At 65.5% G+C, this 27330-nt stretch overlaps 2 protein-coding genes across 6 annotated transcripts in view; both read left to right on the top strand.

Annotated features, from left to right (window-relative positions):
* The window catches only part of INF2 (inverted formin 2), a 27961-nt gene extending 22135 nt beyond the window's left edge, over positions 1–5826 (top strand). For 2 of the 3 annotated variants that reach the window (XM_040256818.1, XM_040256819.1), the window contains 6 exons: positions 77–241; positions 350–452; positions 603–764; positions 1366–2001; positions 2392–2448; positions 4942–5826. In XM_040256818.1, coding sequence (XP_040112752.1) covers positions 77–241; positions 350–452; positions 603–764; positions 1366–2001; positions 2392–2447 — 1122 coding nt within the window. In that variant the 3' untranslated portion in view covers position 2448; positions 4942–5826. The remainder of the gene's footprint in view (positions 1–76; positions 242–349; positions 453–602; positions 765–1365; positions 2002–2391; positions 2449–4941) is intronic. The other variant, XM_040256820.1, reaches the window with a different exon arrangement.
* Positions 5827–9021: 3195 nt separating this feature from the next.
* Positions 9022–27069, top strand: ADSS1 (adenylosuccinate synthase 1). 3 transcript variants are annotated; one of them, XM_040256817.1, is made up of 13 exons: positions 9022–9298; positions 15442–15544; positions 18650–18712; positions 19428–19478; positions 19666–19732; positions 20729–20836; positions 20937–21018; positions 21648–21774; positions 22394–22548; positions 23219–23343; positions 23853–23950; positions 24982–25131; positions 25203–27069. In XM_040256817.1, the coding sequence occupies exons 1-13, from the start codon at positions 9107–9109 to the stop codon at positions 25253–25255; spliced, it is 1374 nt and encodes a 457-aa protein (XP_040112751.1). In that variant the 5' UTR covers positions 9022–9106; the 3' UTR covers positions 25256–27069. The 3 variants fall into 3 exon arrangements, 1 of the variants encoding a protein (XP_040112751.1); XR_005723823.1 differs by having other exon boundaries at positions 9023–9298; positions 23219–23350; XR_005723822.1 differs by having other exon boundaries at positions 9023–9298; positions 23219–23950.
* Positions 27070–27330: the final 261 nt, after the last annotated feature.

Here is a 27330-nt window from a genome sequence, read left to right as displayed (position 1 = left end):
CCCCCGCCCCTTCGCCGGCCCTGACCCCTCCCACCGCAGGCCCCTGACCCCCACCCCCCGCCTCCCCCCTACATAGGCCAGCATCACAGACTCACAGGCTCTGGAGGAGGTGTTCCAGGCCATCGAGCAGAAGCAGCTGGAGCTGGCTAGTTACCTGTGTGAGGATGCCCAGCAGCTGTCCCTGGAGGACACGCTCAGCACCATGAAAACCTTCCGGGATCTCTTCCTCCGCGCCCTGAAGGTGGGTGGGAGGATGTATGGTGGGTTTGCAGTCGCCGTTGTCTCCAAGCAGGGCAGGCAGAATTGGGGTGCCGGAGGTCTGGGGTCACGGGCTGCGTCCGTCCCGCAGGAGAACAAGGATCGGAAGGAGCAGGCGGCCAAGGCTGAGAGGAGGAAGCAGCAGCTGGCGGAGGAGGAGGCCCGCAGGCCGCGGGGCGCGGGCGGCAAGGCCGGTGAGGCGAGCGGGCAGCAGGCGGCTGGGGACCACTGAGTCTGGGCTGTGGCCTTTCCGCCCTCCTCGAAAGTCGAGGAGCCACCGCCCCTCCCTCTCGGGGGCTCTGGGGACCCTGGACAGGGTCCCTGAGGGTCTCTGGGCTCCTCAGCTAGGAGAGGAGGCGGGAAGCAGGAAGAGGTGTGTGTCATCGACGCCCTGCTGGCTGACATCAGGAAGGGCTTCCAGCTGCGTAAGACGGCCCGCGGCCGAGGGGACGCGGAGGCGGCCAGCAGGATACCTGCCACCGACCCCCCGAGGAACAAGGCACCTGGTGAGACCTTCCACCACCTCCCGCCACCCTTCCCTTCCCACCATCCTTGCAGCCTAGTGCCTCCCTTCCTCCAGGAAGCCGTCCTTGATTGCACAGGAAAGCCTGCCCCTCTTCCCTGTTGCCCCGAGATAAGGGACACCTCACTCCCGTGATCCTTGCACACATCTCCGCTGCAGCAGAGGTTCCCTGGTTGCTGTGATAGCCATTCGTTTGGCCCCCAGGCAGGCGGGAGAGCTGGGCCAATGGGCTTGTTGACATATGCCCTGGGTCTCTGAGGTGGCTGGGGGAGGCGGGATGAGGCCCTGGGGTGGGACCCTCCACTCCTGGGCAGGCTGCCTTGGGGGCTCTGGGGGCAGGAGTGATATATGTCATGGCCGTGGGCCCAGTGTGCCCTGATCCCCCACGCTGGGTACAGACCATGGAAACCAGGGCCCAGGCCTGCCCCGTGGGAACCCACTCGACCACCAGGGAAGGCTTCCCAGGGAGGGGGCTTCACAGGACAGGCGGTATTGACTTGGGACATCCTGAGCAGGGCCCTGGGGGTTGGGATCACTCAGGGGGTGGGGCCTGTGCCCTCCACTGACCAGTACTTCATCCACAGCCGCCACCAGGGACACCGTGGGAGGTGCCAGCCCCCCCAGCTCTGAGCCTGGTCTGGACGCTGCAGCCGCCAGGGAGCCCCAGAGCTGGGACCTCGCGGATGCTGCTCCCGCCAGTCTCCAGCCCACTGGAGACTCAGCAGAGACGGGTGGCCCTGGGCCCCTGGAGAGGCGCTCTTCCTGGTACACAGATGCCAGTGATTTCCTGCCCATGGAGGACCCCCAGGGCCCCCAGCCCCCTGCAGGGGCTTGGCCAGTGGTACTGGGAGACGCTCAAGCCCTGAAGCCCCTCGACTTCAGTGACCAGCCCCCCAAAGCCATGGATCTGAGCCCAGACGCTGAGGAGCCCCCGGCCGCGCTGGGTGCCCGCCAGGCCGAGGCCAGCAACGCAGATGAGGGCCCGGAGGATGCAGCTGCCCACTGCCACCGCGCCGGCCTCCCCGCTGCAGGCCCTGATGAGGACGGGGACGGGGAACTCACGGCCCCAGACTCCGCGCTGGACACCTCCCTGGACAGGTCCTTCTCTGAGGATACGGTGACTGACTCGTCAGGGTCCAGCACCCTCCCCAGGGCTCAGGGCCGGACAGCGAAGGGCACAGGCAAACGGAGGAAGAAACGCCCCTCCAGGAACCAGGAAGGTAACTCAGGCTCCCTGTCTCTCCCCGTCCTGCGGAGCAGGGGTACTGGGCGGGTGAGTAAGCAGGGCTGGGGGCATCGACACGTGGTCCGAGCTCATCCATCCCACGCCGGGCCTGGACCTCCCCTGAGGCCGGCTGCTGCCCCCAAGAGTGGGCGATTCCCCGCCCCTCCGGTCCTGCCGCAGAGGAGACAGCAGTGTCCCCGCCCGGCAGCTGCACCCCTAACCCACTACCTCTGCCTGGTGATGCCAACCCCAGCCGGGTGCGGCAGGGGGCCTGGGGCACGGCTGCGCTTCAGCTCAGCATCCTTGCGGCCCCAGCCCCGACTCTGAGTCCAGGGTCGCTCGTGAGGGACGAGCTGTTGAGCGCATTTCTTTTATTTGGAAGCAGAGGTTGCCCCCGACCCTGACGATAATAAAACAAAAAGGCTCTGTGTGATCCAGTGAGGTAGGTACCCGCCTGGCGCTCAGCACTAACTGTAGGCAGGGCCAGGCCCCCGCCGGCCCTCCTGAACACTAACCGCTTCCCCCAGCCCTCCCCGGGACCCTCCTGGCCCCTGGCTTCCCCTCCCGCCCTCTCAGAGCCTCGCTTAGCTGCCTTTTTGTCTCTTCTGGGGCAGATGGGGCCTCCGCTGCCTGCAGACAGGTGAACGGGGCTCCAGGGCGCTGAGGGTGGGAGAGAGGCCCTCCTGCCTGAGCAGCTGGCTCACTCTCGCCCCCAGGGCCTCCCCTTTCCCGGAGTCTGTCCTCAGGGCAACCTCCTCTGGCCCTGATGCGAGCCACACGCATCCCCAGGGAGCCAGCGAGGGGCAGGCAGGCAGGCTGCCCGCCCCTGCAGGGGTGTTCAAGCCTCCCTTCTAGGGGGGAGGAGACCTAGGGAGGGGTCTGTAGGTGCCTCCCCGGTGATGGGCTCCGGGCCTCCCAGAACCCCTGAAAGTGGGCGGGCCAGTTGGGGTCTTTGACAAAGCTCACAGGTGTGACCAGAGCAACAGGCCTGGGTCCTCGCCACGCCCGGGCCTGAGCTGTGGACCATGATCAGACGCGGGGACTGGGAGCCCTGCAGGGTCCAGAGCTGCATGAGGGCGGCCCTGGTTCTCCATGCACCTCCTGCCCGCCGGACTCGAGGCGAGGTCTAGCAGGTGCTGGAGGCTGGGGCAGGGGTGTGGTCCGGGGCAGCTCTGGCCACTGGGCACAGCCCTCCCCTCTGCTCCAGGGGTCGCCCCTGGGGGTTTCCCAGCTGGGCTCTGCTCTGACACACCCGCCTTCACTTTACAGGAGCCATGCACAGCCCTCGGGGCCAGGATCTGGCCTTGCAGCCCCAGCTGCTGGCCCTGGGTGTGGGGGACCTTGGGGGTTGCTTCTGTGGGTTTGGGGACCGCAGCCACATGTGACCACTGTCTGGTGAAGATCACTGAGCCCAGTGTGGGGTCTGAGCTCCCTCGAGCTCCGCCCCCCCGGGCCTCTCATCCCTGGGTTAGGAGGGAGGAAGGGCCCCTCCTCTTTGTGTCCCCAGCTTTTTGTTTGGAAAAAAACTTCAAGTTGAAGGAAAATCTGCAAGGAGGTCCCAGTGGACACCACCTACTGTTCACCTTGAAATTTCAAAACCATGCAAAATATAGGAAAATTGCTAACTTCTGCTTCCTTCTCCCACCCACACCCCCTCCCCGCGCGCCTTCACAGACCAGTTTGAGCTGTCAGGACATGCTGCCCCTGGGCTCATCCCTGGCCCCCAGGTCAGGGCCGCTCCCCTCCACTTACCTGGACGGTGAGCCAGCCTCCCCTGCAGCCTCAGGGCGGCCCCGCGTCTCCATCTGCCTGTTGTGACCGTTGCTTTGCTTTTCTGGACCGAGGTCCTGCCAGGACCGCACGCCCAGTCCCCACCGTCTTGTGAGACGCTGAAGACACAAGTCACTTTGGGGGCATCCTGTTCGTCCCCCGCCAGGTCCAGATTGCACGGGGGGGCAGGACCCACAGCCAGTGACAGGAGTCCTCCCCAGAGCACCGCAGGAGGGGCTCGCGGGCCCGTCTGCCCTGTGCTCCGCGGCACGGACACCAGCTGAGGGGTCAGCTGGCGATTCCGGTGGACCCTCCGCGGCCCGAGCGGGGCTTTCGCTCTGGGATACGTGAGCAGCCAGTGGGCGAGGCCGGGGGGTGGCTCGCAGTCTGCACTGCGGTTTCTGTTCTGTCCTTCCTCTCACGAGCTTCCCTGCTGCCCTCGCCCTGGTGGGCAGTGTTGGGGGCGGGTGGTCTGTGCTCCTGTGGCCGCGGGACGAGAGGCATCAGGCCGCCTCCTCGGGTCCGTCCTTAAGCAGAGCTGCACCCCCTCCATCTGCCCACCCCCGCGGGCCGGGCCCTGCCTGCTGGCTCCTCATGGGACAGGGCCCCAGCGGGAGTGGCCGACAGTCTGCTTCTGCCCCGGTTGTCCTTGTCTGTTTCTTCCGAGCACTGGTGCCCAGGCCCCGAGCTGCCTGGGTCTGAGGGCCAGGAGAGCAGGGCTTTAGGGGGAAACAGCCAGGCAAGGGCCCGTGGACTTGGGAGTGTGGAGGGCGCTGGGTGCGCACAGGAGCAGGGATTGGGGGCCGAGGCCGGTGCTGGTGCCCTGAGGATGGAGCAGAAAGACCTCAGGAGGCCCCCACTGAGGGGCTGGTGGGGAAGTGGCCGAGCAAGCCCTGGGGAGAGCCGGCGACAGTGGGCCAGAGAGTGTGGCCGGGGTGGGACCCGGGGACAGGACACCTCGGAGACCCCGCCCGCCCGTCTCGGGCGAGAAGCATGCCTGGTGACTGTGGGCCAGACGAGTGGATGGGAGCCAGCCTGCTGGGGGTCAGCTGGCACCTGCCGCCTGGGGGTGCCTCGCTGCTCCAGAGAAAAGGCCTCTGGGGTGGGCACCGTGCCGCGGCCCCTGGCCAGGCTGCTCTGATCGCGTCCTCTCCTCTCCTCACAGGCCTCAGGCCCAGGTCCAGAGCCAAGTGAGAGGAGCCACAGCAGGGCTGCTGGGCGGGGCCCCGGGCCAGGCTGGGCCAGCCCCCAGGAAGCCCAGACTCCGTGCCTTACCCGGCCTCACCGCAGCATCTCGGAGCCTCGGGCCGTTGAGGCCAGGACCCCCTGGCGCCCCCTGGCCTGCCTGCACGCCCCTGCCCTCGTGGTTTGCTTCCTAAATGCCGCTACCCAGCCCCAACCCACATAGCACGCACCACCTGGGGGGCCGGGTCAAGCGGCTGCGTCCGGGGCACTCCGAGCTTGTGACCTCCGGGGCACTCCGAGCTTGTGACCTGGCTCCCAGATTCTCCTGGAGACAGGCCCTCACAGACCTCCCCGCCGAAGCGACGGAGCCAGGGAGGACCGGAGCCCCCGCTCCACAGCTCTGCCCCCAACTCACTCAGCTGGGCTGAAGCAGTCGTTTTTTAACTGAAATGGGATGATTTGTGGGTTTCTACTGTTCTGTGTGGCCGAGCTGGGGACAGGTAGGTGGGTGAGAGGACCCAGGGCCTTTGGGTAGAGGCAGGCTGTCTGGCCGTGCACAGGAGAGCCAGGGCCCCTCTACTCAGAAGAGGGGGAACCCCGTGGAGTCGGCACCCATCCCCGCACCTCCAGCCCTGAGGTAGGGAGGGGGCTGCCCTTGGGGTCCCTTCGTCAACAAGACACCCGGCCTGCACCTGCTGCCCCCTCCTCCAGGCCCACTGGGCTGAGGGGAGGCCAGGATCCAGGGCCAGAGGGGCTGCCGTCACTCCTCACTGACCCTGTGGGCCCCTTGCACTGCCCCCACCCCGTGTGTGTGCTACCAAGACTGGAGAAACTTTGGCCAATAAAGAACAAGGCTAGCCCAGCAGGGACTGTGATGTGTTTACAACTCATGGGTGGATGTGGTGTGATCACAACAGCTGTGATGATGTGGGTGGGTGGGCAGAGGATGGGCAGATGGGTGGGTGAATGGACAGGCGGATGGATGGATGACAGACAGACGGGTGGGTGGATGGATAGATGGGTGGGTGGGTGGATGGATAGACTGGTGGGTGGGTGGGTGGGTGGATGGATGGATGATGGACAGGTGGATGGATTGATGGACGATGGACAGGTGGGTGGATTGATGGACAGATGGGTGGATGATGGACAGATGGGTGGGTGGATGACGGACAGATGGGGGGGTGGATGAATGGATGTGTGGACAGGTGGGTAGAGGAAGGGAGGAATAAGGTGGATGGATGGGTGGGTGGCTGCTTTGGCAGGAAGGTGGCTGTGTGGATGGGGGGATGGAGGGGCCTCGCTGCCCCCACAGAGCACCTGGGAGAGCAGCAGGGCGGATGGCGAGCAGACGCCAACGCCGTGGTGAGACGAGCGTAGCCCCACAGGGCCGTAACTTGCACGCGTAAATGTTGCCTGTTGTAAGTGTGTGTAACGCAGCTGCCTTTTCAGCAGATTCACAAGGCTGCGCAGTCATCACAATCTACTTTTGGAATATTTCCGTCCTCCCCCTGAAGCTCCCGCACTCCCCCTGCCCACAGCCCCGGCAGCCACTGCACTGCCTTCTGTTGCTATGGGTTGACCTTCCATAGATGTTTCACTTGAGCAGAATCGGATAGTACATGGCCTTCTGACGGGCTTACTTCACCTAGCGTGACTTGGAGACTCAGCTGTGTGGTGTGCGTCAAGACCCCATTCTTTCATGTGGCTGAGTGATGTTCTGGTGTACAGACACACTCCGTTCTGTCCGTCCGTTCTGTGGACACATCACGTTCTGTCCGTCCGATCTGTGGACACACCACGTTCTGTCCGTCCAATCTGTGGACACACCACGTTCTGTCCGTCCGTTCTGTCCGTGGACACTGGGGCAGTCTCCGTGCGAGGCTCTGTGAGCCACGCCGCTGTGAATGTCTGTGTTCTGCAAGTCCGTCTTCGTTGCTCAGGGACAGATTCCGAGGACAAGAATGGCTGGGTCATACGCCAAGTTCTATATTCAACTTTTAAAGAAACTGCCAAACTTTGTTCCAAAGCGTCTGCACCGGCGTTCATTCCTGCCCTGTATCAGGTTCAGAGGTGTGTGTCCCCGGGCCTCATGTGCGGTGTGCAGTGAGGCCACACAGGGAGCCCCCCAAGCCCCAAGCCCTGTGCTGCCCCCGCTTTGGGGACAGGCCCACCGCCTGCAGGGCTTCTGCTGGGGAGCGTTCTAATTCGGGCTGGGCCGTGTGACTGGCCGGGCCCCAGCTGCCGGGCCTGGACAGGGCTGTTTATAGAAAAGCCCAACTCACCACCAGGCATGCTGGCTATTTATAGACCGGGGCCTGGGGGAGCGGGTGCCTCAGCCAGCACCTGTCTCTGGAGCTTGTCTGAACCCCCATGGCACTCCCCTGGCCCCCCCAGGCCTCCATCTCACACCTGCTGGCCCGGAGCCCCGGGTCTCCCTCGGGCAGGGCTCGGCCCGGCACTCCCCGCGCAGGCCCTTCAGCGCCATTGACGGACAGGGAAGCGCCCCTCCGCCTGCGCGGTAAAGGTGACCTCAGCCAAGTCCTCTCCAGGCTCCCGGGGGGCGTCCTGAGGCTCCACCCCCGCATTCGGAGACCGAGAGGAGACCCCTCCACCCCTCCTGCCCCGCCCACCCTCGGTCCCGCCCACCACAGTCCCGCCCCCTCAGCAGGGACGCGGCCCGCCTCCCAGGCCCTCACTCCCGAAACCCTGCGCCCCCGGCCGCACCCCGCGGCTCGCCCACCCTCAGCCTCCGCAGCCTTGCACCCAGCCCGCCTGTAGCTGCTCCGGCGGACTCCCAGAGCGGGTGGCCCGCGGCTGAGGGGATAGGAGCACTGTCTGTCCCGTCACCATCACCGAGGGAGGCCTGGCACCCGACTTGTAACCCGTGGTGTCCCCGTGTGAGAGAAGAGGAACTCGGACACAGGGGCCAAGCGACCTGCCCAGGGTCGGAGCCTGGCTCTGCCCAGGAGCCCAGGAGATGAGGCTGGGGCGGGGGGTGGGGGGGTGGGGGATGGGGCATGGCGCAGCCCCCCCCTCCCCCCGGGCTTGAATCCCTGACCCCCCACGAGGGTGTGACAAGAGCAGGCAGGGAGTATCTGGTCTCCCCCTGCCTCGGGCCTGGGAGCCCAGGGAGCTCCGCGGCTCTCTGAGCCCTGGGCAGAGGCCAGGGGGCAGACTCCAGACTCGTCCGTACCAAGAGTGCCCCAGGAAGGGAACTAGAGGTACTGGCTCCCAGCCCTGGCGCAGGGGCCGCATAGACCACCCCTACCCCTGGGGCCTACCCTGGCGTTTCTATGACTTGCAAGGCTAGTCATGTCCAAGTCCCAGTCCACCTGGGGTGTGCCGGGCTACAGTGCACTCAGCCCGGACACGGGAGCCCAGCAGACCCCGTGCACCGTCTCTGGGCGCCCAGTCTGCACAGGAGGAGCAGGAAGGAAGTTTCGGGGTGGCCAGTGAGCACTGTGGCCGCCCTCTCCTGTGCCGGCCAGGTGACCTGAAAACACCGTCGCTTCTCCCTGGACTCAGAGCCCTGAGAACCGAGGGCAGCTGGAGGGCAGCCGCACTCCTGGATGGATGGGGCCCGCCTGCTGATGCCGGGGTGCCCTGTGACAGGCAATGGGGGTCCCCGCCGGAGCGGGTGGACGAGGGGACGCGCTGTCCTCTCTGTGACCACCAGAGGGCGCCCACACCAGGCCGGAGGTCCCAGGTTCCCGGCGGGGCAGGTGCGTGCCCAGAGCGCCCCGCGTGGAACGCAGAGATGCAGCTCCCTTTGGGCAAATTGCACGCCCGCCCCGGAGGGGATCTACACCCCCAAATGTGGGTTCGCCGGGCCCAGGCCCCGCCACGGGGAGGACGAGCGCGATTGCCCCCAGGAGCATGCCCGGGTCGCTCCAGCCTGGCAGCGCGGGAGGGACCCCGGAGTGCGCCTCTGGCCCGCGAGCCCCGCGGCCGGGCGCGCGGCCCCACCGGGCCCCGGGTGGCAGCGGGGGCGGGACCGGCGGCCCCGAGGTCCAGGCGGCGCTTCACGGCGCCACAGAGCCCGCCCCGGCCCCGCCCCCCGCCCCGGGCCGGCTCCTTTTAATGGCGCGGCGCGCGGGTGCGGCGGGCTCTCGCGCGGCCCAGCGCGGAGGACGAGCCGAGCAAGCATGTCCGGGACCCGAGCCTCTAACGATCGGCCCCCCAGCGCGGGCGGCGTCAAGCGGGGGCGGCTGCAGCACGAGGCGGCGACCACCGGCTCCCGGGTGACTGTGGTGCTGGGCGCGCAATGGGGGGACGAGGGCAAAGGCAAGGTGGTGGACCTGCTGGCCACGGACGCCGACATCATCAGCCGCTGCCAGGTCCGGGCCCTCCCCCACCCCGATCCAGCCGGCCCCTCCCCTCCCTGCCCTCCCCGCTCCCCAGCACGCCCCGTGGACGCCTTCCCTCCGGGGACACCCTCCCCAGCCGCCACCCCCACCCACTCGGGGCAGAGCCTCTTCCCTCCCTCATGGTCTCCCCCACGGACCCCGCCTTCCCCACCGGCCCCACCCCCAGCGCCGTGGGCTAGGGGCCGAGCTATAAATAGAAGTCGCTGAGTTGGGGACACCCGATCCTCGGGGGGGGGGGGGGCTGTGCCATGGGTGTGACACTGGGGCGGGCAGTGTGGGGGGCGAGGCGGGGACCCCGGTCCCCAGTGGCTTGGAGGCCACCCAGACTCCGCACTTCCTCCTTCGGTCTGGGGCTGGGACAGGGCTGGCTGACCACAAGGGGTCAGTGTGCAGGAGGAGGCTGCCGGCTGGAGCCCAGAGTGGGAGCAGGCATGGCTTCTTGGAGCCGCGGAGGGTCAGCCAAGCGGGGGCAGAGACCCGGGCAGGACTGCAGGCCAGGGCCCGAAGGAGGAGAGGGAGGAGCCTGGGTCTTCTGGCCAGGGTGACCCCGAGGCTGGTGGTGCCACCCCGGATGCCAGACACAAGCTCTGTCCCCCAAGGGCCCCTGCCCGCTGCGGGCTGCTCTCTGCACCCCGTCTGTCTCCTGCACCCCTCAGGGCCGTGCTGCGCTCAGGGTGCAGTGGGGTTGGCCTGGAGGGGTACACTGCTCCTGAGGCTCACAGCCCCATGCGGGGAGGCTGCCAGAAGTGAGGAAGGGACGCCCTCTGGGCACCTCATGCCTGAGCTCCCGCCAGGTAGGGCCCAGGACTCAGCGCCACCAGGGCGGGGGCCAGTGTGCCCACTGGGGCAGACGCTGCTCGCAGGCTGACTGGGGGCTCCTGGAAGGTGTCTCCTGTAGTAGCGGGAGCCTCCCACCGTCTCAGCCCCTCAGCCGCAGCAAGCAAGTCCACCCCCCTCCCCTGGCCCCTGGGCCGGGCTGGGCGTGCAGCCCGTCTGCTGCAGGTCCCCTCGGGGGGCCTGCCTGCTCCAGCTGTGACGCCCAGGGCCCTCCATGTGACCTGCCCGCTCTGGGCAGCCTCACCCACCCGCCTCGAAGTGACCTCGGGGCTTGGCAGGTGTCCGTGAGGGCCCTCGCCTCGGAACCGCTGGGCTCCCCGCTGCCGACGCGGTTCTGGAGGAAGGCCCTCAGTGCTCTGCCACCTGGGTCGGCAGCCCCGGTCCCTGCCCTCTCCTGTTGCTTGTGAGAGCCGTGGGCGGGACCAAGCTAGGGCAGAGCCGCCTGGAGGCCTCCACCGAAGCGGGAGCCCACACAGCACCCTCTCCCTGACCCAGCTTCTCCCTGAGATCCAGTCTCCCCCGGCAGGCCTCCAGGTGTCCTGGGAGCCCACCGTGACTTCTCCCCTCCAGTCTCCAAACAACCTGGTGAGGTGGGGAAACGGGACCAGAGCCACTGAGCCGTTAGAACAAGCGGCACATATGGGTCCTCCTGCGTGCCACACCCGCCTGGCACCAGTGCTGGGCTCTGGTTGGCGCAGGGAGGGTCCAGCCCCCGCCCAGGGAGGACTGCTTTTGCCTGGAGCCCAGCGTTGTGGCCTTCACACGCACTTGGCCCCAGAGCGGGGTCGATCTCGGAGCTCTGGGCCAGGGCAGCGGGCAGCTGGCCACAGAGTCACGGGTGGGGGACAGGGTGGGCTGGGAACCCAGCCCTGCCTGGGTGGCTGTCTAGAAGGGCTGAAACCAGCCAGCTCGTGACCAGAAGGGTCGCCTGGCCTGTCGCCTGGGCCTGGGGTCATCCCGAGCAGCAGCCGCGACCCCCGCAGCCGCCCGGGGCTCCTACTCTGGTCCTGCCGCTGCACCGCCCTCCGCCACCCCCTCCCGGGGCCCGCGGTCCACCTGGGAAGCCCTTCAGCGGCCTGGCTCAGGGGAACTCACTTTCCACCTGCCCAAGGCGCCCCCAGGGGCCACCCTCTGTGGTCCCCATCTCGGGGGTTTGGGGCCTGTGGTCAGCATGCGCCGCAAAACCCCCAAGACCTTCCCTAGGGTCCAGAGACCTGGGCCTTAGCCCCCTGCTGTTCTGTCTGCCTCCCCCTCCCCGTGTGGATGGCGCCCGACCCTCCCCCGGCGTCGGGAGGGCCCCTGCGGCCTGGGCGCAGGTCCGGGGGCTGCTCCGGGCCCCGCAGCCCCAGGGCTCCCTTCTCCCCTCACTCGCCGCCCAACGCCCCTTCCCTCTTCCTGGCCCCGGTCCCGCGGCAGCCTCGCGACAGCGACCCCAGAGCCGCCTCCGCCTCCCTCCGCCCTTTGCCGGCCTCCTCGGGCCGCGCGCTCCGCCCACTCCCTGGGAGACCCTGCCCCTGCGCCGGGCTTTCTCTTGCGGTGCCCGCGGGCATCCTTCCTGCTGTTTGAGGTACCCCACCCCCGACCCCCGTCCGGACGGGAGCCCGAGAGCCCACGCGCCTGGCCTGCCTGTCAGGGCCCCGGTCACGCCCCCTCCTACGCCTCGTGCTGTCCCCGGGACACGGTGCCAGCCCTCCCTCCGTTTCCAGAGTTACCTTCAGCAGGCTTTGGGCCCCACAACGGCCCCGAGGCCTCAGGGCGCCCCGGGCAGGATTTATATACAATTCCCCCCTCCTAGGGCAGTGAGGCGGCTCGGTGCAGGAGTCCAGCGCGGTGGGTGCCATCAGCTCCCGGGCGCGGTGACCGAGGGCACATGGCCTCACTCCTGCGGGGTGAGGGGCCGCGTCCTGTGGCTCGTCGGTGCTCTGGGATCTCTCTCCCCGGGCGGGAGGCCCGGAATGCCCTGAACCCCAGGCTGGCCCAGGGGCCTCTTGGGTCGGGGGCTCTGGGGGAGACGCCCGGTGGTGCCTCCACATGTGCACCCTCTCGTGACACCTGTCCCCCAGCAGAGGTTCCAGGAGGAGAGCCTCCGCAGGGTCACCTGGGCGGTCGTGGCCCTGGGCGGGGAGACCTGTGCACCCACCTGGGGCCCCTGCCCCCCCCCCCCCCCCCCTCTAGGCCTCACTCTGGTGCCTCACGCGCAGAGCAGTTCTTTTTGGGGTGAACAGATGGATGGGTGGGCCGATGGTAGAGTCCCTCAGAGCAGACACCCAGAAAGACACGCTTTCACCCAGACCACGGTGGGGGTGGGGGCCAGTTCACAAGGCTCTCCACCTGGAGGGCAGACCCCTGGCTGCTGCCTGCTGGGCAGGATCCTGAGAAAACCCACTTCGTGGCCGCCGAGAGGCTCCGCCTCCGCCCATGGCCACACCCAGGGCCGACAGCAGTATCACAGCCTCGGAGGCCTGCCGCCCACACCCACCCTCTGTGTCTTGTTCATCCCCTCTGCGCTGGCCCCAAGGAGGGTGGGCTGGAGGACACCTGCAGAGACAGGAAGGGCCGGGGCTGGCCAGATCTCGGAGTGGGCCGGCCTTGGTGCTGTTGCTGTGTCCTTGAGCGAGAAAGCCCCACTTGCTTAGATGCCTGCCGCCAGGGCGGCACCTGGTGGGACCGTCCACTGGGGACTTTGAGTGCCCAGCCAGGCTGTGGGGGCGGCGGCAGCTGTCTGTGCCAGCTGTGAGGCTCCATCATGGAGGGGAGGACCTGCAGGGAGGTAGAGTCCTGAGGGTCCCCCGTGCAGAAAAGAGGGGTGAGGTCGGCTCCTGGTCACTCTGGACGGGAGCCTCCAAAGCCTGTCCACCTGGGGGGACAGGGAGACAGTGCAGCCCGGAGGCAAAGGCCCTGAGGGGGCCACCAGGCTGTGCCTGGGACTCTGAACCAGCTGTGCCTCTAGGTGGCTTTTCCCAGCCATGCCCCCACCTCTCCTGGCCTGTGGACTGCAGACCACAGCAGGGCTGGGGCGTTAGGAGTGGGGGCGGGTGGAATATCCCTGCCCCGACCTCACCCACACCCTGGGAGAGGGCAGATAGGGGTTTCTGGGACGGTTGCCTGGACCTCTGCAGAGCTGCCGGGAGGGGCCCCCTCGGGTCAGCCGGCCCTGAGCTCAGCGCGCAGGGCTGGTTTACACCCCGGGAGTGGACCGTGGCCTGGTGCCTGGGCCCTGTAGCCAGCGGGGGTCATTTGCCACCCATGCACCCACAGCCGCCTGTGCCTGTTCCTAGGCACTGGTGTTCACCCCAGACGAAGGTGGAGTGTGCTCGGCCCAGCTGACCCTGGCGCTGGGCACTTGGGAACCGGGCAGGGGGCAGAGTGTCTAGGCCCCCGCCACGGCAGGCAGGATGCAGCTGGGGGCGGGTCTGGCTCACAGGGAGAGAGGCTGCAGGGAGGCCATCGGCCCGCCACCCGGTCTCGCTGCAAACTCCTTTCCTGGGACCTCGGGTCCCCCCACCCTCCGGCAGGCTGCCCCACCTTTGTGGCAAAGGTGACCGTGGGCATGAACTGCACAGAGAACCTCGTGTGCCGGGAGGCACTGCACGTGTCCCGAGGTGAGGGCAGAGTAAGGATGGGGTCTCTGGGGGGGCCCAGTGACCCCAAAAGCCAGGCCATCAGTCACAGTGACTCAGGTGCTCAAGGCTGAGCCCACCGCCTCTCCCCCCCGCACCCTGGTCAGCATCAGCTCCCTCCCCTCCAGCAGCCCCCCTGGGGTCCCTTACTTGCTGGCCCACCCGCCCGGTTCACTCCCAGCTGGCTCCATCCTGAGCCCCCTGTGGCCTGGCACTGTGCCACCCCTGCTGGTGGGGCCCCCTCCTTGGTGCCCAGCCCCCCATCATCGGCTCAGAGCCTGTGGTCAGTTCCCACAGGGACCACCTGGCTCAGGCATCCAGGGGGGCAAGCAGGCTGTCCTCCAGGGTGAGTGGGCTGTGGCACAGGGCCCAGTTGTGCAGCAGGGGCCCCAGGACACACACTGGGACCCCACTGACCCCAGGGGTCAGTTAGAGGCAAACCCGCCCTGGCCCTCCAATCCCGGGGTCATTCCAGACAGGCCTCTGCACATGCGCGAACGCTTGGGGTCTGCAGGGCCATCAGGGGTGGCTGGGACGGAGGCTGGGAAAGGGGCGTTGAGGGGAGATCGGGCTCTGGCCACTCTCCTTAAATTGCCCGAGTGTGAAGTGAGGGAGGTCCAGGAGAAAGTGTCCCCGCTCGGGCCCTTTCCATGGGGGAGACGGGAGGTGTGTGAACCTCCCCAGCCCCGCCACGAGGAGCAGGTGCCCCCGGGGGAGGACAGGGCCCTCATTCGGCCAGGCCTGGCCGGGCAGGAAGCGACCACGCTCACATGTGGGGCTCGTCTCTCTGCTGGGCCCTGAGGGGCATGGGTGCTGGAACCCTCACAGCCAGTGGCCATCACCTCCTCTGCCAGCCAGGAGGAGAGCGGGGCATGGAGGGCAGGGGCCCAGCCATGGAGGGGCCCCACGGATACGCGAGTGCCTTGCAGGAGGCGGGCTGGCAGGGCTCCAAGGCCTCGGGTGGCAGCCAGGACACATCCCCTCCCCGGACCCTGCTCACCGGCTCCAGGGCCCACGCTGGGGCCCACACTAGCCTCTGGAGCCTAGACCTGGGGCTGGAGCCCAGCTTCCCTCCTGGGTGGGGCCTGCTCCTGGCTACCCGCACGCCCCAGTCGGCCTCAGGATGGTTTTTCCCGCTTCATTCCTAGGTGGGAGGCGCAGGCCCAAAGGGAGGGCTTGCTGTTGCATACCGGCTCCTGGTCCCGGAAAGGCTGTGCTGCCTGCCCTCCCTCTGCCCCCTCGGAGCTCAGGCTGTGTGGCAGCAGGGCCTGAATCTGTGCTCCCTGCATCATCCTTGTGTCCGAGGAGGAACCCCCAAGGGAGTTGTGGGCGGGCAGGCAGGGCTCTGAGCCTGTGGAGGCTTCAGGGGCTTCACTGAGCCGGCCTCCCCAGAGAGTCAGCCCAAGAGGTTCCTGGGTGTGGGGGCCAGCCTGTTTCTTGGACCCAGTGTCCCAGCCAGGCCCTGGCACCCCAGACACGCATCGGAGCCAGCCACTGGACCAGGCTCCCCACGCCCAAGCAGAGGTGGCATCGCACACTCCTGCCACCCGGGCAGCCCAGAGGGGGCTCCTGAGCACCTGCATTGAGAGCTGCCCGAGTGACCCAGGCGCCAGGCAGGCCTCCTGGGGTGGATGCCGATCCAGTTTCTGTCCCCAGGGAGGCAACAATGCTGGCCACACCGTGGTGGTGGACGGCAAGGAGTATGACTTCCACCTACTGCCCAGCGGCATCATCAACCCCAAGGCCGTGTCCTTCATCGGTGAGTGCCCACCCGCCCGCTTGCCCCCACCGCGGCCCAGGAACCCATGGATGTGAGTGGAAGAGGCCTGGACATCATCGAGCCCAGGGGTCCATACGCAGGCTGGACATAGTGGGGCACGGGGTTGGGCCCCGAGGGTCAATATTCCAGCCCCACCGGGACCCCTTGCAGAGGCCTCTGATCTGGGGACCCTGCCTCGGGCCCTGCTCGGAGCCCAGGACCCCCTCCTCCCCACGCCTGGGATGGAGGGACGGGTGTAGGGTGCAGGAGGCTCCCTGAGCGCTCAGACTCCCCGGGTGTGTGTGTGTGTGCAAGCCTGTAGGCGTGTGTGTGAGTGAGTGAGGGTGTGGGTCTGCATGCATGTGTATGGCAAGTGTGGGTGTCACGTGTGAGTCTGTGTGCGTGTGTGCATGCCTGTGAGAGTGTGTGCGCGTGTGGTGCCCGTGGGTGAGTGTGCGGATGTTGTGGGTCTGGCTCCCTGCGGGTCTTCATGTGCTCTCCGTGGGCAGCTGTCCCCCACCCTCCTCCAGCCCCTGGGCAGCCCCCTCCCCCACCCCTTCCCACCGCCCTCTCCTGCCCACCCCTCCAGGACACACTCTGAGAGCTTCGGGGACTTTTCCTTCCAGCTCTTTCCACCGCTGAGCGGGGCCACACGCGTGACGCACTGCCCCGCCCCCCCCAGGAAGCAGGGCTGGCAAAGCGAGTGTGTGCCCGCTGGTGGCGTGGGTCCAGCCCTGGGTGTGAGCCCAGGGGCACTATGGCAGCAGTGGGCCTGTGGGGCGGTGGGCGGTCAGGCTGAGCAAGAGAGGGCGGTGGCCCACGGGCTTCTCCGTGGTGCAGACTGGGCCCCGGTGCAGGGTGAGGACCCCAGTTCACCCGGGACCCCACACCCAGGGGCCAAGTCTCTGCCCCAGGAGGCTGCTGGGCGCCACTGGGTGGGAACCAGGCCAAGCAGGCACCGCTTGCTGCAGGGAGGGGAGAGGCAGTCTGCCCAGTGTCCTGGGAGCCGGGGGTGGATGGGGGCCAGCGGCCCCCAGGAGCATGGGCAGGGGCCAGCCCGGCCAGATACTGATGGGAGCCCCTGGCAAGGGTGGGACGCGACGACGCTCACGCGGCCCCCCGCCAGGCCCCGCCCCGTGGCCATCTCGGGGCTCCTGGCATTTAGATGACCTTTCGAGCTCGGTGTGGCTTGCCACCTCTGAGTCACTCCCATCTGGACCTGTGTCCCATCTCCCTCCGCCAATCCCGGCGCCCGGGGGACGCAACCCTCGGGAAGGCTGCGGGGGCCCCACCCGGCAGGCTTTGGTCTCAGAGGAAGGGGCAGCCTTGGCTTCAGCCTGGGCCCCTGGTGGGCTTGTGGCCGTGGCGAGCCCCCTCTTCGGCTGGGCTCGGCACCCGCCCTCTACTCACCCCCCCTTCAGTTTTACAGGGATGGGGAGGCCTGGCTCAGTTTCACGGGAATGGGGAGGCCTGGCTCAGTTTTATGGGGACGGGGAGGCCTGGCTCCTGAGACCAAACAGCTGCAGGCTTGTTTCTCCCCGCCTGCTGCTTTCCCGTCTCCATGTACATCAACCATGACAGCTCTGTTGAGGTATAACTTATGCACCATGAAATGCGCCCCAGGAGGGTAGGATGGTGCATCCGTCCCAGCTCAGTTCCGGAACAGTTTCTCCCTCCTGAAGACCTGCCCCAGCAGCCCTCATCTGCTGTCTCTCTAAATGAAGGCTTTTGTTTGGACCATTTTTTATTGTGATAGAGTACACATAATATAAACTTTCCATCTTTCATAAAACAGAATTTATTATTTGATGAAACAGTGGCCACAGTTTTTTTTGTAAATGCCCTTTCGTGGCAAAACAGTTGGCAACCCCAGATCCGTGCACTGATTTTTCTTTGAAATGTGGAATCTTCTTAGAAGCCCTGGGCAGCTCAGTGGTCACCTGACAGCCAAGTCTGGGGAGGGGACAGGCAGGTCTGAGTTGACCAGATGTGAGCTGACCCCATCTGAGCTGACCCCGACCCACCACACAGCTAACAGTGAGCTAGGTGACAGTCGGGGAATGTTGGCCCAGTGAGCAATTTAACCACTCATTTCTTCCAAACTGCATCTTGGGAATTTAGCATCTTAATGAGAATTATTAAGCTCCTTCTCGTGGCAAAAAAAAAAAAGTTTCCATGTTAACCATTTTTAACCATCCAGTTCAGCAGCACGTTAGTATTGTCACGCAGCATCAGCACGTCAGTCGGCAGAGCTCCGTCCCCCCTGAACTCTCCATCCCCTTTTCCTCCCGTCGCCCCCGGCCCCCAGCACCCTGCCCTCTGTCCCTGTGAGTCTGACTCCTCCAGGGACCTCGTACAAGGGGGACCTCGTACAAGAGGGACCTCATACAAGGGGGTCATACAGAGAATGGCCTTTAGTGTCTGGCTTACTTCAATTTATTTCTGTATTGTTTATTTCACAGAGGGGCTTCCCTGGGGGCTCAGATGGTAAAGCATCTGCCCTGCCATGCAGGAGACCCAGGTTCAATCCCTGAGTGGGGAAGATTCCCTGGAGAAGGGAATAGTTACCCACTCCGGTATCCTCACTCTCACTTTTCACTTTCATGCACTGGAGAAGGAAATGGCAGCCCACTCCATGTTCTTGCCTGGAGAAGCCCAGGGACGGGGGAGCCTGGTGGGCTGCCGACTATGGGGTCGCACAGAGTCAGACACGACTGAAGTGACTTAGCAACAGCAGCAGCAGCCGGTATTCTTGCCTGGAGAATTCCATAGACAGAGGAGCCTGGCCGGCTACCATCCATGGGGTCACAAAGAGTCAGGCACGACTGAGCGGCGAACGCTTCCGCCCTTATTTCACGTTACGTAGTGACGTCCATCTGTGTGGCAGCATGCCCTCCCTTTTCACGGCTGTGTAATAATCCCGTTTTGTGGCTGAACCACATTTTCTTTGTCCGTCGTTGATGTCCACTGACGGACAGCTGGGTTGTTTCCCCGTCTTAGCCATCATGAACGATGCAGCCGTCAGCATGAGGGCGTGAATTCCACGGCGTTTTAAGTGTGAAGTCCCTCTGTGACCCAATTCAATCTCGTGTCCATGTCTCTCAGGCAATGGAGTGGTTGTCCACTTGCCGGGCTTGTTTGAAGAAGCAGAGAAGAACGAGAAGAAAGGTAGGTCCGTGTCCCCGCGGAGCCGTGCCATCCGGGAGCTGTGTGTACTCCCCGCGGCCAAGTTGGCGGTGCTCCCCCTGTGGTTTTTGCCGATGGCGGCGGCAGGTGGGCGGGTAGTGCGATTTCCACGCTGGCCCCCAGCCCATGCCTGCTGGCCCTACTCACACCGGAAGGCTGAGAGCAGGCAATCAGTCCAGGGGCCCCAGCCTTTGGCTTTAGGCCACAGCCTCTATGTCGCAGGCGAGCTTTCCTGACACTGGGGACCGGTGATGCCAGGAGCTGCAGACGCAGGCTCTCCAGGACAGAACCCTGAAGCCTGGACTTCGACCCTGATGTCCCGACACTGGGGACGGTTGGGCCGACATCCCTGCAGGGAAGGGTGTGGTCCCTGGGGGCTTTTCAGGGACAGCAGGCGGGCAGGCAGTGACTAAGGTTGCCAGCCAGGCATGCGGGCAGGTGGGCCCCCGGTGGTTGTCGAGAGGCAGGTGGGCAACACTGCAGCCCTGAGGTGCCCTGGACGGAGCAGAGCCTCCGCCTTGGGGCCCAGGCTCAGAGTAGGCGCAAAAGGAGCCAGCGGGCCCTGGCCCCGGGACGTGGGCTCCAGGAGGTGCCGGGACGGAGCCCGTGAGGAGACAGAGCCGCCCGTGGGGACACAGGTGGATGTCCCCAGGCCCCCGGGGGAGGGCCCGTCTCCGACCGCGTGCCGTGTCCGCAGGCCTGAAGGACTGGGAGAAGAGGCTCGTCATCTCTGACCGGGCCCACCTCGGTGAGTCCTGGGGCCTCCCTGCTTGCCTGCGAACAAGTGAGCCCGGGCCCCCCAGGCCTTCTCCGAGGCCGTGCTGGGTCAGGGTGACTGCCAGCACAGGCCTAGGGGAGGGACCCGTGGTGTCCCCAGAGGCCCCATAACCTTCTGTCTCTCTCGCCCCCAATGTTCCCGCCCACCCGGCCGGCAGTGTTCGACTTTCACCAGGCGGTGGACGGGCTCCAGGAGGTGCAGCGGCAGGCCCAGGAGGGCAAGAAGTGAGTGGCGTCTGCGCTGCCCCCGGGCCTCAAGTCTACAGCCGCAGAGCTGGGGGCTTGTCGGGTGGAGGGGGGGCGTGCGTCCACCAGGAGCCCCGAGGACAGCGTCCGTCAGTTCACCCGGCGCCTGCCCAGCCCTGAAGCCCAGGCGAGCCGCCTCTCGCGGGGCCGGGCGGTCCTCCCTGGGGCCACCCCCAGGAGCGCCCGTGCCATCCATCACCTGCCGCGCCCCCCGCCCCTGCTGGAGTCCCAGGCCAGCCTTGACCGCAGCTCCAGCGGGCGCCAAAGCCTGCCTAGCAGCCTCAATGGCCAGCCACTGGTTCTCCAGAGACGTGCACTGCAGTGGGCCAGGGATAGCGTCAGAGCCAGGACGGGGGTGAAGTAGGCCAGAATCCTGCCTCTCACACGTGTGCACACACGCACAGCCAGTGCATGTGTGTGCACAGACTATACACACTCGGCCCTGCACACTCGCACAGAGGGACACGCATGCTCACTTGCACGTGCGCACATGCTCACATATGAACACGCCCTCACACACTCACGCACGGTGGGCTTGGCCGCTCGCCGACCTGGGCTTGGCCGTGGTGGGCAGTGGGTACAGGGTGGCACTGCCAGGCCCCAGTTCTGAGGAGATGGCAGGTGCCCAGAGCAGCAGCCTCAGTGCTGGGCAGAAGGCAGCCGGGCCAGGGAGGGTACCGCCGGGCACTGGGCCTCGGGGGGCCACGGGAGGTCAGGGCCGGGACTTGGACCCACGTGCCGGCCCCGCCGCTCCCAGTCCTGGAGCTTGCTGTCAGAGGCATCCAGGGGTTCCCATGGCAACCCAGGCCCTGAGGCTGTGGCTGCGGAGGGCCCTCGGGCGTCGCCTGGCTCAACCTTGGTTTGCGGGAGTGGCTGCTGAGGGCTGGCCGGGGGCCCCAGTTCCCAGGCTCCTCCCCTACTTCCAGCAGGCCCGCCTAGGCCCCCTGAGCTCATGGCCCTTGGCCTGTCTTCCAGCATCGGCACCACCCGGAAGGGGATTGGGCCGGCCTACTCGTCCAAGGCCGCCCGCACTGGCCTCCGCATCTGCGACCTCCTGTCCGACTTCGACGAGTTCTCCTCCCGGTACCTGACCCGTCCCCAGCCCTGGGCTGGGGGAAGCCAGGCCAGGGGGGCGGGCGCAGGGCTCAGGCAGATGGGGTGGCAGTCACTGTCGCTTCCACAGATTCAAGACCCTGGCACACCAGCACCAGTCCATGTTCCCAAGTCTGGAAGTGGACATCGAAGGTCAACTCAAAAGGCTCAAGGTAGAGCTGAGCACCCCAGCGCTGGGCAGGCCCAGCCCCACCGAGGGTCCCTCCACAGCCGTGCGCGCTGCCGCGGTGCCCCTGGAACAGGACCTGATTTCCCGGTGGCTGGGCTCGGGGACCACAGGCCTCCTGTGGGAGCCCCCGGTTGGCGGTCTTCTCAGGAGGCCAGGGGCTCACCCGCTGACCTGGCCTCTCTAGTCCTCTCTGAGGAAACGACCCTGGATACTCCAGGGGCCATAAGCAGACCCTGTCGGTCTGGGGCAGGAGGCAAAGGCATCCCAGCTCACCGCTAGAGGGATGGAGCCGGCGGGATGGACGTGCTGGGGGACAGAGGCCAACCCCGTCCATCGCGGGCAGGAGCTCGAGGTGTCCCAGCTCACTGCTAGAGGGACGGAGCAGGCGGGAGACAGGAGGATGTCCGCACGGAGCCCTTCTGGAAACCTCCAGGGCCAGACCCCAGCTCCTCCAGCCTCCTCTGGGGCCCTAGATGTAGACAGGGATGGACCCACAGGGATGCATGCAGACCAAGGGCCTCACTGGGCAGGAATTTGCTGGAAGACAGCGGCTGTGGGGAGGAGGCCAGAGCCGGGTGGACCCCCTTCTTGCATCCTGGCCCCTTCTCCCAGGGCTTCGCCGAGCGGATCCGCCCCATGGTCCGAGACGGCGTTTATTTCATGTACGAGGCGCTCCATGGCCCCCCCAAGAAGATCCTCGTGGAGGGCGCCAACGCAGCCCTCCTTGACATCGACTTTGGTACGTCCCCAGAGCCCCATGAGCCCTGCCTTTTCTGTCTGCCAAGGAGACAGCTGTGGTGGGCTCGCCTTCCACACCAGGCTGCCCTCTGTGCCCGGGAAAGAGTGCTACTGCCCTCTTCCTGCGACCTCAGCTGGGAGGGGGGAAGGGAGGCTAGGCTGGGGATGAGGGGCGGGGATGAGGGATGAGGGTGGGGGTGAGGGGGATGAGGGAGGGGGATGAGGGGGATGAGGGACGGGGATGAGGGGCGGGGATGAAGGACAGGGATGAGAGTGGGGGTGAGGGGGATGAGGGGTGGGGATGAGGGACAGGGATGGGGATGAGGGAGAGACTGGCTGGGCCGGGGAGCCCCAACTGCCCCACCTGGGCCTCTGTCCCTGCTGTCCCCGCTGTCCTCACTGTCCCAGGTTCAGGGACACACCAGTCCTGAGGCTGCCTGGCGCAGGCGAGGCACCCACCATCCAAACCTGAGGGACCCTCCCCTGCGCCCCCACCCCCCGCCAGCTCATACACACAACACTCTGCGTCGGCCATGCCACCTAACGGTCCCTGGGCCCACCGGGGCAACCCCTCGCCAGGATTCCTGCGGGGTGGCAGCCCGACTGGCTCTGTCTTACAGGGACCTACCCCTTCGTGACGTCCTCCAACTGCACGGTAGGCGGTGTGTGCACTGGCCTGGGCATCCCGCCCCAGAACATAGGCGAGGTCTACGGCGTGGTCAAGGCCTACACCACACGCGTGGGCATCGGCGCCTTCCCCACCGAGCAGATCAACGTGAGTCCCCAGCCCCGGGGGACCGCGGGCGCCTTGTGGAGGGACCGGGAAGGCCACAGAGAAGATGCTGAGGCTGCAGCTCCAGCCGCCCCCCAACTGCCGTGTGGCTGTCCCACAGAGCCCCTGGCTCAGGAAGGACCCTGAGAGCCTTCTCTCTGGCCCTTCCTGGGCACCCAGGCCGCCTTCCTCTGGGGCCTGAGCGAGCCTGGGTTTGGTCTCAGCTGGACAAGAGCAGGGTGGAGCAGCGCCCCGCCTCCCCAGCAAATTGCCCTCCAGCCTCGTGGGTGTCTCTGGAAGCTCAGGACGGCCCCTGCCTTTCTCTCCCCAGCCTTGTGCCCCCGAGGCTGGAGGGACACAAGGCTCCTGTCCTGAGCAGGTGTGTGAGGGCCAGAGCAGGAAGGGGATGTCCTGGGCAGAGTTATGAACCTGGAGAAAGAAGCACAAAATAAGCACACAGCCTGCCTGAGGGCAGCTGCAGGGTCTACAGACCCACCCTCACCTGCCCACGAGGCCAGGACAGGGCCGGCCACGAGGCTCAGCTGGGGCGGGTGTGCCCGGGGCCTGGGACGGGCAAGTGGGCGTGAGGAGGGGTCGTCAGGGGGCCACGGCAGGGCGGGCAGCCAGCTCAGGCTCCATCCCCGCAGCCCCCGGGCCCTCTGTCACCCCGCAGGAGATCGGGGACCTGCTGCAGAGCCGTGGCCACGAGTGGGGCGTGACCACGGGCAGGAAGCGGCGCTGTGGCTGGCTGGACCTCACGATCCTGAGATACGCCCACATGGTCAACGGATTCACCGCGTGGGTGGTGCTGAGGCGCCCTCCGCCCCCCGGGCGCCCAGCCCCAACTCCCCAGACGCTGCAGGAGCAGGGCAGCTGGGCCTCGGGGCTCAGGCCCACAGTCCTCCCCACACAGGAGGACCTCGCCCCAGGGAGACCCACACAGCGAGGCCACTGGGAGGTGATGGGGAGGGCCGTCCAGGGCTCCCTGGGGCTGGCCCTGCCTCGGCTCCCGAGCATAGACAGGGAAGGCAACATCGTGAGGCCAGAGGGTGTCCCGCAGCCGGAAGCGGTGCAGAGAGCTCTCCTGGAGCCGGGGAGCGAGCCCAGAGCAAAGGGCCTGCCCTCGTCCAGACCCCTGTTCTGCTAGGCCGTGGGGCCGGGGCAGCGCTGGACTCCCAGCTTAACCGTCAGGGGTCCGCCATCCTCCGTCCTAGTTCTGCCAACAGAGGAGCGAGGGGTGGGGGTGGGGCTGGGCGGGAGCAGCGAGGCAGCTGATGGCCCTCGGCTTCTTGCTGTGCTCTGGACAGGCTGGCCTTGACGAAGCTGGACATCCTGGACGCCCTGGACGAGATCAAGGTCGGCGTGGCGTACAAGCTCGGCGGGAAGCGGATCCCCTACTTCCCAGGTACGGGCGCTGCCCCCCCCCCCGCCCTTGGCCACTGGTCTCGGGCAAAGGGCCGGCGTGCGCGCATCGGGCGCACGGGGCAGCCTGTGTCGGAGGCTCTTCCCACTTCTGTGCGCTGCAGGTCCTCACCCTGAACGGAGGCCTGTGCGTCCACGCTCTAAGGAGGGCTCAGAGGGACTCAAGGGCTGGTCTGACCCCAAGACCTTGGGGAATCCCCAGGGTCAATGCCCACCTCCCGGGAGCTGGGGACTCACCTGAAATAGCAGACATGGGCTCTGGACGCGCAAAGCTCTGGACAAATAGGAAGATGACGTTGACCTAGGAAAACACACGTTTTTGGTTAGACTTTTTAAGGTCTCCCTGAAGTTTCTGTGACCAAGCAAGCGTCTCTTCTTCTGAAAAGCGTAAAGGCAGTGATGTTTTCCTGTGTGTCTGGCCTGGGGTCAGGGATGACCCCACCCCCACCGGCGGCTGTGGGCGAGCTGCCCTCGCTGCCCCCCAGTGTGCGTGGGCAGACTCTTGGCTGTGGGAGCCCTGTGCGTCCTCTCGGCCAGTGTCCCCCAGACCGACTGACTCTGAACTCAGAGAGGACACAGCAGGGGAGTGCTGGGACTCAGGGCATGACTTGCAGTGGACAGCTCCTTCCAGCAATTTCTGACCACAGGGGTCGTTGGCATCTGCTGTGAGGCCAGGAGTCCAGACCAAGCGGGATCCTTGCCCTGGGGAGGGGAACATAGACCCTTCCGGAACCCTAACACCGCAGGACCTCAAATCCCCTTAGAAGCGGGGGCCTCAGAATTGCTCAGCTGAGGTGTCCCCTGGAATCCGTGTCCAGGGTGGTGTGTCCTCTTGGCTGGAAGGGGATCAGGCAGCGTCCCAGAACCACCCCCCAGCCCTGAGAAAACCAAGCAGAGCTGCTTGCCTTCTCTGCCCCCGAACGCTGGGGCAAGCAGACCCCGGGCTGGGGGGGTCCCAGGCCCGTGGCCGCGCAGACAGCGGTGGCACACGGCTCACCCAGCCCATGTCCGCAGCCAACCAGGAGATCCTGCAGAAGGTGGAGGTGGAATATGAGACACTACCGGGGTGGAAGGCGGACACCACGGGTGCCCGGAAGTGGGAGGACCTCCCCCCGCAGGCCCAGAGCTACATTCGGTTTGTGGAGAACCACGTCGGAGTGGCAGGTGGGTGCCCCGCGTCCAGCCACCCCCTCCACCCGCCTCACCCCAGGCTGAACCTCCCCTTCCCCTTTCAGTGAAATGGGTTGGTGTCGGCAAGTCCAGAGATTCGATGATCCAGCTGTTTTAGGCAAAGCAGGAGCTGACCCCAGCGGCGTGGCCCACGTCGTGTCCTTTCCTCGGCCGGCAGAACCAACGCCGTGAGCAAAGAGATTTGAAAGCTATTTTCTGTACTTTTGTGTTTCTCTTTAAGCCTTCAGCCCAACCCACTGATTTCCACAACTTGGAACATCTGAAAGCCAGTGCTGTGCACGGTCTTAAATCCTGCTGTTTCACACGAGCTCAAACCAGAGCCTTTTCTGGTCCCTTAACTGTCGTGTGGTTGTCTGCGCAGTTGGAGCTGCTGAGTAATAAACAAGTCCCGCAGCCGCTGAGCAGCAGTGAGCAGCGCAGGTCTTTTTCTGACTTCGTCATCGTTGCTTCGACTTTTAACTGCTCAAAGGCATCACTCAGCAGCATCAGTGGTCTGGGTGACTCACATTTTCGGTGTCAGGAAGCCAAGCCGTTTGTTTGCTCAGACAACAAAATGGGAGCAGCCCAGGGATGGAAGACCACGGGCATGAAGCCTGTTTTCCAAGACGGAATGTCTCCGCAGACCCGCTCTGGACGCCAGAGCCCTTCCCCCACGGCAGCCCCTGCCTCTCAGTGGGACACCCTCTGCCCTGCCCCACGTTCCCCAGGCGAGGAAGACGCTTCTCAGCTGGCAGAACCTGCAGAGACCCTACTGTGGTCTGTGCTCAACTGGAAGCCGTACTCGGCTCATTCAACAACGCTTCAGAGTGCGCAGTCAGTTTAGAAAAATAATTGGCCTTTTGGCATCATTTCAGAGAGGGGAGGGTTTATACACATGGAGAGACTAGGAGTCTGCCAGGCTTAAATCCTCACTTTCTAGAGCTGAGGATGCCATCTGGGTTCACTGACATTGGGCAGATGCCAACCGGCTTGCTTCCCATGGACCCCGCCAGCCCCAGGATGTTCTGCCGGGCCCGGTGTCACCAGCCCGCACCCTGGAGTCCCGGACTCTTGTGACAGCATATTAGGTGAACAGGCCGCATATCGGGAGTATGGCTTCACACACACTAGTGAGCTTTTCCAAACGGCCGAGAATGGCCTTCGGTGATTTGAAAGAATGCAGGAGCACATGTGTGGACCAGCTTCCTCGGGCAGCAAGGCTAGAAGTGAGAAACACCAGAAGAAACAGACCTTGGCGTTCCCTTCACAACAGAGCAAAGGAGAGGAAAGGAGAGAGCCCTGAGGCAGGGTGAGCTCTTAGGGAGGGAGGAGGTGGACCCCAGCTCTCCTCCCTGCCCCTGGGGACTGTGCTTCTCGTGACCAGATGACCGTCTCATCCCATCTTGCTACAGCAGAGGGGTGCATGCTCTGGGCAATCAACCAGAAGGGGCATTTTTCAGAAGAAAGAGAAATCACTTGTGATTTCTGTGTAAAAAGCTGCACTCCTGGCTCAGCAAGGTCAGCCTGCAACTTAGATTAGAAAGCTGCCGCTAAATCCTTCACTCCAGTACAAGTTGTTGTTTCCTTCCAGCTCTGGACCACATTCCTGGGGAGGCAGCCGCAGGCGGTATGTCTGACTATCTGCAGAAGTTTTACAGAAAAGACCAAACTCGAGGGGTCGCCATCCTTGGCTGGCACCGGCGTCCTCACCCTTGTGTGGCCCAGAGATGGGAGGGTGGGGGGTGAGGTTAGCTGCCTTCTCTCAGCATCAGGCGCTGTGAGGGTCTGAGCAGTTATAACCTGGTGTCCTCTCTCCTTGGCACCAACAGCAGACCTCCAGGCTAGAGGAGCTTACACTGGTCTCAACTGAATATGTGGGGGAAAGACAAGTAAGCGATTTGAGGATGTTGCTCCATAAAATGTGTTTTTCAAGCCCTTTGGAGAGCTGTCGTGAATGTTCATTACCCTACCACTGAGCCATCCCACTCCTAGGCACTGGCCCATGAATGTACAGAAGAAGCCTCGGAAGAGAATGTTCAGAGCAGCTGCCTTCACCAGCATGAAACTCGGCACAGCCCATGCGCCTGTCCACAGGGCAGCAAAAACTGTGGTCCGTCCACACACAGGCACACTCAGCAACAGGAGGGGGAGACCACGGCCGGGTGCGGGACCCTGGACGGTCTGGGAGTCAGC

This window comes from Oryx dammah, unplaced genomic scaffold (genome assembly GCF_014754425.2).
Source record: "Oryx dammah isolate SB20612 unplaced genomic scaffold, SCBI_Odam_1.1 HiC_scaffold_16, whole genome shotgun sequence".
NCBI lineage: Eukaryota > Metazoa > Chordata > Mammalia > Artiodactyla > Bovidae > Oryx > Oryx dammah.
Note: the sequence above shows the minus strand (reverse complement) of the source record. Positions and strands in the feature narration are given on the sequence as shown.